General features: G+C 36.7%; 2 protein-coding genes across 2 annotated transcripts; both read left to right on the top strand.

The window, feature by feature from the left end:
* Positions 1-1,443: 1,443 nt before the first annotated feature.
* On the top strand, positions 1,444-13,114 carry LOC121726597 (CLIP domain-containing serine protease 14D-like). The gene is made up of 9 exons (XM_042114024.1): positions 1,444-1,540; positions 2,528-2,616; positions 6,436-6,578; positions 7,312-7,483; positions 8,185-8,363; positions 8,814-8,925; positions 9,349-9,526; positions 11,387-11,636; positions 12,844-13,114. Exons 2-8 carry the CDS (start codon positions 2,556-2,558, stop codon positions 11,610-11,612), a joined length of 1,071 nt encoding a protein of 356 aa, XP_041969958.1. The 5' UTR covers positions 1,444-1,540; positions 2,528-2,555; the 3' UTR covers positions 11,613-11,636; positions 12,844-13,114.
* On the top strand, positions 1,725-2,156 carry LOC121726114. The gene has a single exon (XM_042113347.1). It carries the CDS (start codon positions 1,725-1,727, stop codon positions 2,154-2,156), a length of 432 nt encoding a protein of 143 aa, XP_041969281.1.
* Positions 13,115-17,632: the final 4,518 nt, after the last annotated feature.

Consider the following 17,632-nt stretch of genomic DNA (forward strand, 5'->3'; position numbering starts at 1 on the left):
ATGTTTTCGTGGACACGTTGCTCGACGACGAAAGTAACGAATTTTACTAATGACAGAGGCCCACAACAGAAACAGTAATGACGTTAACTGTCAAAAAATAGTTGCCACATCACAAAAAATAATAAAATTGCTATGATTTCTTTTTGGAAGTCGATAAAAAACGACGTTACCTACCGGAAATTCCGGTTTTCTCGAAATCCGTGACATAACAAAATTTGATTTATTTTCATATTTTTATATAACAACAAATAAACAAAAGATAAAATTAACAAAATTATACATTGTGTTACTAAAAAATTAAAGATTTTAATATAATTTTCTAAGAATATTTCAAGATATGGCATTACAAAGTTAAGAAGGTATACAGGGGACATGGTGAAATTGGCACACCTGTTTACAACATTTTGTTATTTTATTTAAATTAAAATATAAAAGCACAAAGTCAGGGGACATCTTATTTTCGCCGTGGTCAAAAGATTTGAAAAATGCCCATATACATACCTACTACATGATTTAATGACTTTAATGTCATATACATTGGAATCATTACTCAGCCTAAACCACGGATTGTAGAGACTTGAAATTTGGGCGTGTGTACTTTGTATGAAGTAGGCATTCGATGGATTTTGAAAAATTCGACCTTTAAGGGGGTGAAAACTTGAAAAGTGAGGGAAAGTTTGTATGGGACTACACGATTCCTGGAGTGTCGTTTTTAATCACAAAACAATCGCAATTTTTAAATTATTAAAAATTCAGTCACAAAACAATCGCAATTTAGTCACAATTCAGTCGCAATTCAGTCACAAGTTAATATCAATTCAGACGTCGTAATTCACTTTTAGATTCGTAATTTTAATCGTTACTCGATTCAGTTTTAATTTAGTCCTAGTTATTTTAGTTGTAACACACTTTCAATTAAGTTTAACTTAATTTGAGACAATGTGGTTGTCTCAAATTAAGTTAAACTTGGGTTTAAAAAAAAAAGGGTTGACAAATCAATGAGATTTGATCGCGCCTGTTACTGATACGCGAGCGAAGCCGCGGGCAAAAGTTAGTAGGTATTATAGATACCTAACAAAATTCCTAAAGGAGTAAATAAAAATATTAAATTATATCAAAACTCCTTGTAAATATGTATATACAGCTCTCTTTATATTTCTCTACATTAAGTGCTATGAGCAGGGGCGTAACTATAACATCCGGGGCCCGTGGCAAATTGATGAGGCCCTATCAGTAAAAATCATCACGATAATAATAAAACAAATTATAAACAATTTCTGACCTCTTCGGCCGGGGCCCTCTTGGGTCGGGGGCCCGTGGCATTTTGCCAGCCCTGCCACCCTATAGTTACGCCACTGGCTATAAGATTTTTATTTTCCTCTTCGTAAATATGAATCATCCATCAAAAAACATACACCGTTGTAATATTATATCCAAATCAATTCCAGCCTGCAGACGTCGCCAATATGATTAAAATAAGCATAACCTGTTATAGTGTTTATAAATTGTTTGTAGTCAGTTTACCTTAAAAGTTCAGCAGGTCCAGGTGTGTAGCCGAGTCACTGGCTGAAATATTTTGGCTATGCCAGGAGGAACGTGAGGTAGGACGAATCCCATCGATAGACCAGATACGGCGATGGAGAAGAGCAGCACGGGACCGAGATTTTGACCTTTGGTTCGGTCGTCTGAATGAGTCCCTAGTCAGCGTCGAGCTGTTAAACGCAATGCGTCCCGTACTGAGGGAATGGGTGGACAGAGACAGCGGTGCGTTGTCGTACCGTCTCACACAGGTACTGACCGGGCACGGCTGCTTCGGTCAGTATCTGTGCGACATGGCCAGACGCGAGCAAAACACTGCTTGCCATCACTGTAATGACGACCGGGATACGGCGCAGCACACGTTGCTCGTCTGTCCCGCTTGGAGCAGTCAAAGAGCGGCCTTACAGGCCACTATTGGACCCGACATCACGCTGCCGGCCATCGTTCGTGCGATGCTGGACAGCCAACACTATTGGAGGGCAGTCGAGGCATTCGCCGAAGTGGTAATGTCGTCGAAAGAGGAGGCGGAGCGCAGGCGAGAGGCGGAGGCGCTCGATCCTCAGAGAAGGCCGAGGCGGAGACCAAGGGCCAGACATGGTCGCGATATCCCGCCTTAGCAGGGGAGCTCGGGGCGCCGGTATGGGGCTGCCGTCGCCCATGACATCGAGACCCGGGTAGGCCACGATGCACTAGGTGTTCCAGTGCATCGTCGCGGAGTAATGTGGAATGGTGTATCCACGAGTTGAGCCTCAGGTGAGGCAGAGGCGGTGGGGCTGCGGTCGTATATCACGCATTTCCCGTAGTCCCACCTTCAGGAGCAGGAACACCGTTGGGGTTTTAGTGGGTAGTCCCGGGTGCGTCTTCCGTCCGCCCCAGGGAGTCCCACATACCTCGGTGGTCCTCCCCAGGCCCCGAGGATGCGTAAAAGCATTCCCCCAACGAAAAAAAAAAAAAAAAAAAAAAAAAAAAAAAAAACAAAAAAAAAAAGGTCCAGGTGTGTGTTGGAGGCGAAAAAAATGCGGAAATATTATCTCCTGTGTGTATTTCTGTATCTCGTGGGACATCTACAAGGGTTGAGTGAGTAATAAGTGTACTTAATTGATTTTTTTTTTGCTCTTATTTAGTACAGTCGTGGCTTTACTAAGTAACAATGGGTTCTTAAGCTATAATTTAGCGGGGTACTTAAGAGGGTGACGAAGGTATTTATAATTGAACAGTAAATATGTAAAAAATCAGACAAAAAGTTACGGAGTACTGAGCGATACCGCGTAGACTGGCGAAGTGATAGTGATGAAGATAGATAATATTAATTATTACTATAGAGCAGGGGTCACCAATTAGTTTCGCTCGGGGTCTGTTTTAAGACATGAAATGACCATCGCGGTCCACACATTAAAAAAAATATTAAACATAGGTAATTATGGAAATTACAAAGGTATTTTTTAGATATAAATGAGAAAAGTAACAAAATCTTTTGTATTACTATTTGACAATTCTGGCGGCCTTACCCATTTAAAATAAAAGTTATCAGACATTAATGTTTATAAAACTATTTATCGCATCATATTTGAACTAAGTAATATTGTTTTAGAATGCGCCCATTCAACATTCTCATCATCACCCTAAGGTTGGCTGGAAGAGAATGCCACCAGGCATTAAGCCCGCCTATGTAAATATTTGTATGAAGTGTTTAAATAAATAAAAGTAACCATTTTTGTAGCTAATTATCTTTCTGAAGTTTGGAGTGAAATATTGGTGCAAGCTATGGATATTAGATAGAAATGTCAAAATACATTTAATCCTGGAGATGTTGAAGTCCTAAGATGAACGAAGATCATCTTCGAAGTTCGAACATGCTTGGTCCGCACACAATGGGTCGGCGGTCCGGATGCGGACCGCGGTCCGCCATTTGGTGACCCCTGCTATAGATATAATGACTATTAAAGATTTTATTTGTTTGTCTTACAACACACAGTTCATAGGGTGTATAATCAGTTTACGTCATAGGTTACAGTGCAGGGGTTACAATATCAGAAGGAAAACCGTTCTAAAACATAATTTCCTTAATCGAATAGCTGCAATAAAACAATTTGTCGTACATAAATCAAAACTTACGTATTCTTATATAAAACTGTGTACTTACACAAAAATAACAATCTAGGCTAGAGTCTTGTAAGAAAAACTTATTCAACACATCACACAAAGAAAAGCTATAATTAATATACATTTGTTATATTTTAAGGAGTAAGTATTTAAGAACTACTTAATTACTTATATTAATATGTAATATATTTTTCTGCTTAATCGAAAACTTCTTGTGACTTTCATGGACTTTTTTTATATAATTTCCCTGAATTATAAGTAGCATGTCCTTCATCGTTATCTTCTCTTTATATTTCGTCCACTTAAATCGGTCCAGTGTTTTAAGAGTTTATACGACGCGAAAAATCAACAAATAAACGTTTCCTCGGCCATTATTTATAACAGTATATTATAAGTTTATGATTTATTAATATATTATTATGAATAAAGATAAAGCAATATGCCAACTATGTTTAGTTATAATTTTATTACAAGTTACCCAGGTAATATAACTAATGACTAATGAGTTATGACTTAATTTTCAATACATTGTAGAGTCAACAATATACTCATATCATGATATCATTATAATTATTATTATAATAATATACAAAATGAAGAAATACAATTCGTACTCCTAATTCAAAAGAAATAAATCCACAACTGGACATGGGCAAAAGAATTATAATTTATAACGTAAATATGGCTGCTTTCTGAAGTATTTTGTCATCAAAATAACAAAACATCTTTGACGAGAACCAATCAAACTCAGTAATTACTTATATAAAAATTTATATAGAAATTTTGCAGACGAACACTCGTCAAAATCCTTTAAAGACCGGGCATAAGGGCCGGGATGCTCGTCATAGATTCCCACGACGCGACGTCGTATCGTGTTTTTATGTCCCGGCCCTCAGTAAACTGTTACGTTACAAATGAATATTATCAATCGTTCCACTTACTTATAAAGAAATTGTCACAGTGAAAGTTTTTTGATTATCTGGAAGAAACAGCTATGAGCTAGACTACCTGTTTGTACTGTTTCTAATCTCATGTTATCATCATGTTTATGGTACAAAAAAAGAATTTTCTATTCAAATTCCGTTGTTTTAGTCTGGCGTGTCACATGTGACTTTTTCTAATCCAGTAATCTAATCCAACGGATGATTGCACTGTAATGCACTGGATTGGAATAATAATAAACCGGCTATTACACCAGACGAGTCGCAAGTGTGTTGGCAAGCAAAATCTTCAAGGAAAAAACATTCTTCCTTTAAATATTATGCCAATTTCAATGGAATGCATACGTTATGAATAGCGATGGACTATTAAAGGAACAAAAATTTGGTGACAGTTCGTTCCAAGATTTCCAAGGTTTTGCGCTTATTAAGTACGGTACAAATACAAGTAACCAAGCGCATGCATGATGTTGCTTTAATCTTTTAAGCAGCTCAAAGTGTGGCCCAAAGCCAGCTCCCAGCTCAAAGGCCTCTGCGAACAGTACATAAATTGTTTTTAGAAACGTCATTAGACAATAATTGTTCATTTAAAGACAAAAAATCATTTTTGGGGAGTCTGCTAACAATGTCACTTCCTAAAAAAGTTCCACCACCAAAAAAGTTTGAGAACCGCTGCTTTAAACGTACCGTCGAAGAAATTAATTCATAGGCAGTTGACGGACCTACGTCATTTAGTCGAGTAATGTCAATTTAATGTTAGTCAAGATATGGTCAAGATCTGTTGGCTGGATTTGACATAAAGCAACCAAATTACGTAGGCACGCTATCTGTACTTATATGAATAAACTTATCTGATACGAGTAGTACATTCCATATACTGGTATTAGGGCTTCACACGAGACGAGAGTAAGCGAGATTAACAAAAATCTCGTCTCGGTCTCGTCAATCCTCAAAAAATTGAGTCTCGTTCAAGTCTCGGTCTCGTCTCGTTACCAGTTGACTCGTCTCGTCTCGCTTAGTTGTAAATAATGATTTATTTCTATAATATATTAAAGAGAAAAAGGAATATTTATGACTAGTGTATTTACTTGACTTGATATAATGCAGTTTGGATGGTTACCAGATTTTATATTTTGTAAAATATATTGGTTTCTAAGTAGACCTTTTCTGAATTTTCGAATAAAAACTTCATTAAAAAAATTAACAACAGCCACAGATGTGGTCTCGGTATTGCTGATAATGTTTTCCAAAACGTCTCGTCTCGTAAAAGCGAGACGAGAACGAGACGAGACGAGAAAAATCTCGCCCTCGCGTGAAGCCCTAACTGGTATATGTCCTTATAAGTTACTTAATCGTTGTTTAATTACCACCTAGTTTAACTAATGCAGCGATTTATGCTGTCCTATCATAAAATAGTAATATTACTAAGGAAAATGACGCACGTATTTACATAAAACGGGCAGTTCATATCAATACCCTAAAGGCCAGTCTGATGATTACAAAACCGCTAACTGGATACTTAAACAAATTGCATTCAATTATTTCGACAGCGACAACAATTAATTACTCATAGTACAGTTACCCAGTAAATTAGGGTAGGAGACATTAGGAAGGAATATTAGGTAGTGTGAACAGATGACAGTAGAAAAATAGAGATATGAGGAAGATATAATTTATTTGGTATATTTATCCAATACCTGTAAGTATTGAGAGAAAAGAGAATGAGGGAGAAGTATTAAGTAGAGTAAACTGATTTTATCCAACATTAGAGAAGACAGAAACTATGAATATAAAGAAAAATAAGATGGATAGAAACTAAAATTACATATTTAATATTTTGTTTATTTATTTTCAGAGGACTGTGGCGACTGTGTAAAATTAAATTCCTGCTCAAGAGCAACAGATCTCGCAATACACAACAGCAATTCGGATACAGAAGAGAAATTTAAAAATTCCTTTTGCGGCTACGAAGGCTCAGGATACAAGAAGATTCCAAAAGTAAGATAATACCAGAGTAGACATGTGACAATATCAAACTTTCAATAAGCTGCCGAACTGAACGTATGGTATGTCACAGGACATACAGTAGGGCTACTTTTTTTTTTATTTAAAAAATATCCACAGCCGAACATATAACCTCCTCCTTTTTGGAAGTCGGTTAAAAACTAGATGATTCCCGCAACTCCGTTGCGCCAAAATTCGTTTATAGCGTGGGAACCGTATATTTTTCCGGGATAAAAAGTATCCTATGTCCTTTCCCGGGACTCAAAGTATCTCCATACCAAATTTCAGCAAAATCGGTTCAGCGGTTCGGGCGTGAAGAGGTAACATACAGACAGACACTTTCGCATTTATAATATTAGTATGGATAGGGACACTTTCGCATTAATAATATTAGGATGGGGGCAAACGAGCAAACGGGTCCTGACGGAAAGCAATTACTGACGTCGCCCATGGAACAGGTGCGTCGCCGGCCTTTTAAGAGAGAATACGTTCTCTTCTTGGAGGTTTGCAGGTCGTATTGGTCCGGAAATACTGCTGGTGACAGTTCGTTCCAGAGTTTTAATGTGCGTGGTTGTTACTACGGCGAGCGCACGGCGCGGGCGCCCGCGACGGGCAGCCGCGGCGGGCACACGCTCAACGTAGCGAACGCCCTAAAGTCTAAACAGTAAACACCCACGTTCATTCATTTTTTACAAACTTGTTTAAACAAAAACTTCATTATTCACAGGTATGTTGCTCAGACTTCGAAGACGATGAAGGTAAAGATGACATAGAGAACCATCCAAACATTAACCTCCTACCGGACTCCTGCGGTGACATAGACGGCAGGCGCATCGTGGGGGGGGCAACGGCGAACCTGTACGAGTATCCGTGGATGGCGCTCATCTCTTACAAAACAAGCAAGTAGCAATTAAGAAGTAGAAGTTAAAAAACCGTAATCCGACAAAGACATGAGAAAAATATTATAAGTATAGCCTAGACTAGATGTCCCATTACTTATGGATCCCTTCTTCGGGTTACCACTTTTGTGAATATAGTACCAAATTCGGATGATACCCTAAACACCAAATGAAAAATTTTGAAAATCAGTTTACAAACGGCAGAGTAATCGTTGAACAAAAAAAACGAACATAACACCTCCCCCATTTTAAAAGTCGGTTAAAATTGTGACCTATGTGTTATTTTGATGCATAAGCTATATTATTGTAAAGTTTGATTAAAATCCATTCAGTAGTTTTTGTGTGAAATATTAACAAACATCCATACATACATCCAAACAAACTTTCGCCTTTATAATATTAGTAGGATGTCATGGGCGATATCATTTTCATCTATTGATCATCAAATGAGGTGCATTTGTTATAATCAAATCCGTAGTTTAGCTGCTTCGAGGGCGACATCTATACTAATATACCATAGATATATATCCATACCATAGATAGATATTATATTTCTTCATGTTCTCCAACTTGCGCAGCATGAAGCGATATGGACCTGGACATGGACTTTTCCTTTTCTGCCCTCACTTTTGTGAGAAGGTACTAAAGAAAATTCTTTTTTTAAACTAATAAAAATTACAATATAACATTCTTCATTCCAGGACTAGGTCTTCAGTTCCAGTGTGGAGGGAGCATTATTAATTCAAGATACATCTTGACTGCCGCACACTGTGTTAGAAATAGGATCATCGCTGGTGTACGCATAGGAGAATACGACATACGGTACGGGACTGACTGCCAGGGGACAGGAGACCAATACGCTTGTGAATCACATATTCAGGTACTTAATAAAAAAGTTCATTTACAAAAATATTGTAGTTACAATAAGGTCCGTTGTAAGGTGTCCGGTGTAAGGTTACCGTCGAAGAAATTTATTCATAGGCAGTTGACAGACCTACGTCATTTGGTCACGTTTTTTCAATTTTAGTTTTTACAATTCAATTTTTGTCGTGATTTCTCGGATGGGTTTGACATAATGCGGATAAATTACGTACACAATAATTACGTAGGTCCGCACTCTGCCGAAGGAACTTCTCTGATAGTAAAATGTAAAGTAAATGTAAAGCATGGCGGATCTACATAATATTTTATTGGTAGGGCTATATCAAGGCATGATTTGTGGATTGGTGGATTTGGATCTACCTGTAAATCAATTTTTATAGTTTTATATTCTTTAAGCTCTACACTGTTTGTAAAAAAAATATTGATAAAATAAGTTCGACTTTTTCAGGACATGATCGTAGAAGAAATAATTTTCCATGAAAGCTACGTGAAAACAAGTAAGACTGTGGCCAACGACATAGCCCTGTTGCGACTGATCAAGCCTATCAACTTCACATATAGTAAGTTTTTATTGAATAAGGGGCAAACGAGCAGTCACCTGATGGAAAGCACCTACCGTCGCCCTTGCACAACACGCAACATTAGATGAGTTGCAGGTGCGTTGCCGGCTATTTAAGACGGAATACGCTTTCTTCTTACAGGTTTGCAGGTCGTATTGGTGGCGAAACTTTATTTTCTCCTAACCACTAATCACCTGCACTCGCAATAATCAAAGTGAATACAGGCCCTTATTCATTTAAATATAACGTTCAGAATGCTATTGATGTTTTTGTATGTTGCACATGCCTGTAATCTGTAAATAGGCATGTGCAACATGTCGGATATCGCCTATCGGTCGGATTATTTACTGTGTGTGCTAGTAGCGCCCTCTCTAACTCTTCCGTAACATTTCCTATTTGTTAATATATAAACTGTCACTCTAGGAAACGCCGCCCCCATATGCTTACCAATAACGGCGAGTATGAGGAATACAGAATTGTCTGGGAGACAGGCGACGGTTGCTGGGTGGGGCCTCACTGAGAATAACGAGGATTCCTCGATACTGCTGAAGGTGGAAGTCCCCATCTGGAGCAGCAGCCAATGCAGCAGTTTTTACAACAGGTAAAATTTATTTATTGTTAAGAATTCCAAGTAGTACCCTCACTACTCTCAATACTCACTAGTGAAACCCCCGCAAGCAATTTATTGTACACCCATCGGATTGATGAGTGTACAATAAATTGCTTGCGGGGGCAGCCAGCTGCCGCATAACAATTGAAAATCTATTGTGTCTGCGATACCCACGATGGAAGTGCTTCTATCCTGTAGATTATAAATTACTAGCTGTCCCGGCAAACGTTTCTTTGCCATAATATAAATCAAGTATTCCACCTTCGATCACTAATATACTAAATAATATACTATATAGCAATGATATTCTATGTTACTAACGTAACTAGATTGGAAGTTTACGGTAGCAACGCGTTGCCACTTCGAAGATGCCTGCAGGCATATCTCACATACATAATGACATAACGAATATATGACTTGACATTGTCTTTTGAACAAAAAAGTGGTTACGCATTTCTGAGAATCTTTTGTAAGACATTGCTACTCTAGTATTTTAGAAACTCATTGCTATATAGTATATTGGTGATCGAAGTATTCCACCCATATTATTTTATTGAAGTGACTAAATAAGTACGTTACCATGACAACGTCCCACAAACAATAGTCGCCGTCAGTCTCGAGTTGTAATAATTTACTATTATTTATTGAACAAATGCACTTATCAATATAATAAATACCCAGTAGCCGATTCTCAGACCCACTGAATATGCATATAAAATTTGGGTAAAATCAGTAAAGCCGTTTCGGAGGAGTACGAGGCCTAACATTGTGACACGAGAATTTTATATATAAGATGTTCTACATAATAAAATGCATAAAATTATTGCCAGGTTTGCACTATTAAAAGTTTTTTACAGAGAAAAAGTTGCCTTAAATGAAAATTTAATATACATAATATAATACAACTAAATACAAAGCTACTATTCTTTTTAATAACCTGACACGTTATTTATTTTTTATCAAAAATAACAATGTCTGGTGCATAAACGTGACGATAATTATAAATGATCAAACGAACTTACCAGAAGTTCGATCATTATTATATGAGTCGCTTCATTCAAAGTTATAATCTACGTTTGGTTAATTATTTATATATCGAAGAATGAAGCGAAGAAATATAATAATAATTATTACCAAAAGTTAAGCAAAACTGTTTTAAATTACTGTTATCACAACTAAGTTACTAAATAATATTTTTTCTGCACAACACTCGGTTTTCATTAATATGAGTGGATTTTCATTTGGGATTCACGATTGGGTTGCAATAAGGACAAACAAATTAAAAATAATTAAGGTTGGTCAAGACTCAAGCCCAATGACATCATTCGTATCATACCAGTCTTGATTCCAGTATGGTCATCGACTTTTATTTTCATCACTCGATATGTTCGCACACTAGCTTTTGTTTTGCATTTAAAAAATGAGTATTTTATTTTGGAATTGAGAGTAATTGAACCCATCAAAATCCGTTCAGTATCTTTGGCATGAATGTAATGATACGTTTAATAATTCAAATCGCTGGGCGAAATTAGAAAGGATTTTGATTAGTAGGATTTTGGTTTACTTTGGTAGCTAAATGACCAGACGTCATATTGCACTCTCAGTGAAAATGATTCGCAGGCAGATGGCAGATCTATGTAATTTGGTCGCGTTATGACAAACCCAGATCACAACTTTAATAAAATTTTAAATTGACATGATCATACCAAATTACATCTGCTTATGAATCAATTTATTCGATGGTACATTACTGGGGTTAACCCCCTCCAGTTTTTTTCCGATTGATGATTTTGCGTTCCTAATATTGTGTAAACGGTAGCCGGTAGATAATATTATGTATTCCTTGAACAGATGGAATGTGGATACCGAGCTCTGCGCCGGGGCAGTCAACAAGGACTCGTGCGAAGGTGACTCCGGCGGCCCTCTCATGCTGGAGAGCACATACAAGGGGGCATACAGAATCATACAGTACGGCATAGTTTCCAGAGGGCCCCAGAACTGCGGCTCCAATAATCCAGGAATATACACGAACGTCACCAAATTCATGGGCTGGATACTGGACAATATTCGAGAATGAATATTTTAGAACACTCTGGTTTCTTGCGTGGCACAGTGTGATAAAAACCTCGATTTTGTTTCACCGCGTTTTTCTTTCAAAATACTATAGTTGATAGCTATATAAACATTAGAGTAAAACTCCGAGATCGATATTCTTTGTAGTTATTTTTTTAAAGAGTGTCAAAGTTGGCGTTTTTCCGGGTCAAAAATTTGCATAAAAATTAATTAAAAAAAAACTAATCAAGTAACATTAATTTTGTATATATCAGTTGAACAAGCACTTAATACTTTACTTTTTCTCCGAATTTGGTTAACCTACTGTGATCAAGTAGGGAGATATTGATTTATTTAGTAATTTTAGTTTTTTATTTTTTATTTCGCGATTAGATCGAATTAGAAAAAGTTTTAAGCATGAAACGATAGTGTGAGTAATCCGTTATCAATGTTATCAAAAATCACACTCTAATAACCTCTGTGTCAGAAGTTATATCGTATTTAAATTTTTTTAAATAAAAATTCGGATTTTTTGTACCTAAGGTTGTCACTAAAGGTCTCTTGTTTGATTTATCCGGTTGATACGCAAATTCACAATCGATACCCTATACAAAAAATATCAGGATCACGTTTAGGTAGGTCTAATAATAAAAAATCTAAAAAGTGAAAAAATATGACGTAAATTAATGATTTTATATGCTCAAACAATATTTAATCAGTAATCACCTTCTGATGTAGTCGGGGAAAATAAAATATCAACTTTAGTGACAACCCTAGGTCAAAAAAATCCGATTTTTTATAAAAAAAAATTGAATTGGATATTACTTCTGACACAGAGGTTATTAGAGTATGATTTTTAATAACATTGATAAAGGATTATTCACACTATCATTTCATGCTTAAAACTTTTTCTAATTCGATCTAATCGCGAAATAAAAAATAAAAAACTAAAATTACTAAATAAATAAATATCTGCCCACTTGATCACAGTAGGTTAACCAAATTCGGAGAAAAAGTCAAGTATTAAGTGCTTGTTTAATTGGTATAAACAAAATTAATGTTACTTGATTAGTTTTTTTTTTATTAATTTTTATGCAAATTTTTTACCCAGAAAAACGCCAACTTTGACACTCTTTAAAAAAATAACTACAAAGAATATCGATCTCGGAGTTTTACTCTAATGTTTATATAGCTATCAACTATAGTATTTTGAAAGAAAAACGTTGTGAAACAAAATCGAGGTTTTTATCACACTGTGCGTGGGGTACTCTGAAAGAGTCCTTCGTCCCAAAAATGTTCAATAGATCATAAAATTGGGACGAAGGGCTAGAATAAAAAAAATTGTTAAAAATTCATATTTAGTCCTTCCTCCCAATGGGACGAAAATTTTTGGGACGAAGGACTAACTAATCCTCTGAAATACACGATCCATACAAGCAAGAAAGAATGGAAGCTTTAACTGAGTATAAGACTAAAATTAGGTCACAGAATAAATTAAGATATTTTTAATAAATTCGGTAGTCGTAATTTTTGTTTTATTTGACTTTCTTGTTGTAACCTTTTAAATATCCAGGTGGATCTTTTGATAAGGAAGATGGATTTCCTCCTCAAACTTACTTTTTTTGGTGAGATCACATTATTATGGATTTAAAATTCATTTTACCATGTCGAAGAAATTGATTCCTATGCAGTTGACGGACCTACGTCATTTGGTCGAATCAGTGCCGTAAATAGGGCGGTGCCACCAGTGCCCAGGCACAGGGCGTAGACTCTGGGGGGCGCAATAATGGCCAGACCAGAGAGAATAGAGATCCTTATTTTTCGAATTGCTCCCGATAAGTTCCCGCTGCGCCCCAGAGATGTTTCCCAATGTAGTAAAAAAATATCCACAGCTGAACATATTATATCCTCCTCCTTTTTGGAAGTCGGTTAAAAAGCAAAGGTGCAGTTATGTAGAAGCTCTCACAGGGCGCAAAAAAGGCTATTTATTTTACGGCACTGGCCGGAACATGTTATTTCAATAATAATTTTGTGATCGGCTGGGTATGACACAACGCGACCAAATTACTTAGGTCTGCCATCTGCCTAGTATAGGAATCAACTTCTCTGATAGTACATTGTACTATCAAATAAGTTGATTCCTATGCAAATCGGGGACCTAAGTAGTTTGGTTGCGTTACGTCAAAACCCAGCTGACAGATCACAATTAACATTGAATTGACATAATATTCGACCAAATAACGTTGGTCTGTCAATTGCATAGGAATCAATTTCCTCGATGGTACATGAGGCTAAGCAGTAAGCTGTATTACACAAATCACAGATGAATCAGTTTAGGGGTGAATAAATAGATTCGTACAGTACCCGGATAAATTCCGGGTACCTACTTTACGAATCATTTTTAATTATTTATTTATTTAAAAGATTAAAAATACCAGCAAATTTTCCGGCTATTGTCCGGCTAATTTCGTTTTGTTCAAAAAATAATAAAAATTATTCATACAGTACCCAGGACGGGAATCATACAATACAGGACTAATAGTCACGCCGCACTTTTGAAAATAAAAACATGAATTTGCGTAGTATAAGGCCTAAATACTTTTTTACACAATAATTAGTAAATTGGTAATTTATTTTACAAGTTTTTTTTTACTTTCATGTTCCGTTTATAGGTATGTGACTTACTGATCAGGTATTGCGAAAATGAATGAACAAAGGAACATAATATTATCCTCTGTAAAAGGTTTTCCCGAACCAGTTGCGGATAGGTATTTCCTGTAGTTTTAAAGGAATAGTTTGGTAAAATCCAAGAACTTAATCGCCTGTGATTAAGCGATATATACATAATCAATTGTTATAATGCATACATTTAGATATACTTACATATTAATTTATACATTTACACTATATCAAGAATATTACCAATATTCTTGATAATATAGTGTAAATGTATAAATTGGTGGGAAAACCTAAAAACATACCGTAATTTTTAATATATTATGAGTTATATGACAAGTAGGAAAAACCGTTTAGCAATTTTTGAGATTCATTGATATGCCTTAATCTGATGCCTCGAATCTACTAAAAGCCAACCAAGTGTGTAACATTGTGATTTAGTATAATGGAATAGGGTACCATCACGGTTCCCTCATAAAGGCGCGTCGCATCGATTTGTTTCTCTTTTCTTTCTCTTATTTGTATTTTCTTTCTCTTATTTTTTTTTTCTTTTGTATTTTTTCTTTATTATGGTTGTATAATCTTCAAAAAATGAAATAAATTTTTATTAAGTAGATAATACAATAATTGCAGTTCTGGAGAACTTATTATTATATAAGTATATATATACTTCTAAAAGTAAGCTCTTTTTACAATTTGTGTAAGTAACTTAGCACGGGGCCAGACTGACGTGGTGTGAAGCGTCCATAGATATTATTATTATTATTATTTAATTCGGTTAATAAGTGGGTTCAAAATAGTTTGTATGGATTATTTACTGGTAATTATATTAAGATTAATAACCCACTTATAATTCAGACACTCATGCACTGTGGGGTTTTTTTTTTAATGAAATAAGGGGGCAAACGAGCAAACGGGTCACCTGATGGAAAGCAACTTCCGTCGCCCATGGACACTCGCAGCATCAGAAGAGCTGCAGGTGCGTTGCCGGCCTTTTAAGAGGGAATAGGGTAATAGGGGAGGGTAGGGATGGGAAGGGAAGGGAATAGGAGAGGGTAGGGAAGAGAATTGGTAGGGGATACTTGGGCCTCCGGTAAACTCACTCACTCGGCGAAACACAGCGCAAGCGCTGTTTCACGCCGGTTTTCTGTGAGAACGTGGTATTTCTCCGGTCGAGCCGGCCCATTCGTGCCGAAGCATGGCTCTCCCACGTCTAGTCTTTTTAACATTACTCTAGTCTTTTTAACATTACGAGGGCTGCTATTTATGTATCCGGAATTAAAAAAAGAAACAAACATATATCATTTAATATGGTTTTATTGCTTTTCAAAATATTCGCCGCGATGATCGACACACTTTTGCATACGCTGGAACCAATTTTCATAGCACTTTTTCCATTCTGATTGAGGTATCTCCAAAACGTGCATTTTGAACGCATCAACAGCCTCTTCGCGGCTCGAAAAACGTTGACCACGTAATTTGTTCTTCGCGTATGGAAATAAAAAGAAATCGTTAGGTGCCAAATCAGGGCTGTACGGCGGATGACCAGTCAATTCGATCTTTTGACCCTCCAAAAACTGAGTTGTTTCAGCTGAGGTGTGACAGCTAGCATTGTCGTGATGTAATATGATTCTGCGTTGTCGGTTGTCCTTTCTTATTTCTTCAAAGACTTCTGGCAAACAAATGTCGTATACCATTCAGAATTAACCGTTTTACGATTCTCTAATGGCACTGTAGCCACATGTCCATTAATTCCAAAAAAACAGCCGACCATTTGCTTCAAAGTACTTTTTGCACGAGTAACTTTTGTTGATTTCGGCTCATCTTGGAACACCCACACCATTGACTGTTGTTTAGTTTCGGGGTCATATGTATAGATCCAAGATTCATCACCTGTGTAGATATTATAAACGGCTGTTGACGTACCACGGTTGTATTTTTTTATCATTTTTTTGCACCAATCGACACGAGCCCGTTTTTGATCGATTGTCAAGTTGTGCGGAATCCAACGCGAACATATTTTTTTTACAGCCAAATGTTCATGTAATATCTTATGTATGATCGTCATACTTATGCCTAAGGACGCCTCTATCTCGCGATATGTAACATGACGATCACGCATTATTAGTTCCCGCACAGCATCTATATTTTGTGGGACAACAGCTGTTTTTGGGCGACCTTCTTTATTTTCATCCGTGAGCATAGACCGCCCACGATTAAACTCACTGTACCAGTGATAAACAGTGGTTTTTGATGGTGCTTCATCTCCAAAAGTTGCGGTGAGTTGAATAAAGCACTGTTGTTGATTTAGCCCACGCCGAAAATCGTAGTAAATCATTGCACGAAAATGTTCACGCGTTAAATCCATGGCAAATGAAGACACGCAATTTTCAAAATGACGCCACAATGGAAAAATAATTGACAGTCACATGAAACAAAATGTATTCTTCAACCAAAGAGTTCTATTTTCAAATGTTGTAATTACTTTTTAAACATTGTTCTTGTAAGTGGCCAGTTCCGGATACATAAATAGCAGCCCTCGTACTCTTGTCAGACAGGAAAATAACAAAATGTGATAAATGAAATGAGTCACAAATCGTATAAACAACAAGAAATCCATAAACAGTATGAAAGAGATTAAAATAATGCAACCACTGCGCATTGGCCCATAATGTACCAATGCAAGAGATTACGAACATGTAAAGTATCGTGGTCGTAGTATATTAATATACTACGAGTTACGACCACGATACGACCTTTACATAATATTATACTTCAGACTTAATACTCATGAAGTCATGACGGCAGTCGGCAGTCATTTAATAAGGTAAGTACCTAATAAATTATGAAAACAAATGTAATAAAGTTTGAAGCTGCGCGTGCACTGGATCGGAATCGGAGCATACAGAGCGTACGGATTTGTTGCTTTGTATTGATTTGTATGGTACTGCGTGCACTGGATCGGCATTTCTGCGCCTGAGACCGGAATTTATGCCGATGACGTCATCCGCAGCCGCGTCTATGGGTCAATTTATATATTTAGTGCAGAGTCAAAGCGCATCGAAACAAAGTATCAAAACTGAACATAGCAAATCCAACCTTAACTCCAAAGCGTTAACGCACACATTTCATATATGTATACATTAATAACTAAATTGCCGACGCGGAATCCGAATGCAGTGGACGCATCCCATCGGCATTTCGTAACCGATGGGATGGACGCGCAGCTTTATACTCTGATATTGTTATTAGAACCGTTCTTATTACCAGTACAGTGTAACGCTTCATGCTCTCGACTGTACCAGGCGTTCCTATTTCTTATCTTCCATAATTTTTTTTTTGTGTTATCTAAAACAATTAATAAAATAT

Source organism: Aricia agestis, chromosome 4 (genome assembly GCF_905147365.1).
Source record: "Aricia agestis chromosome 4, ilAriAges1.1, whole genome shotgun sequence".
Classification (NCBI taxonomy): domain Eukaryota; kingdom Metazoa; phylum Arthropoda; class Insecta; order Lepidoptera; family Lycaenidae; genus Aricia; species Aricia agestis.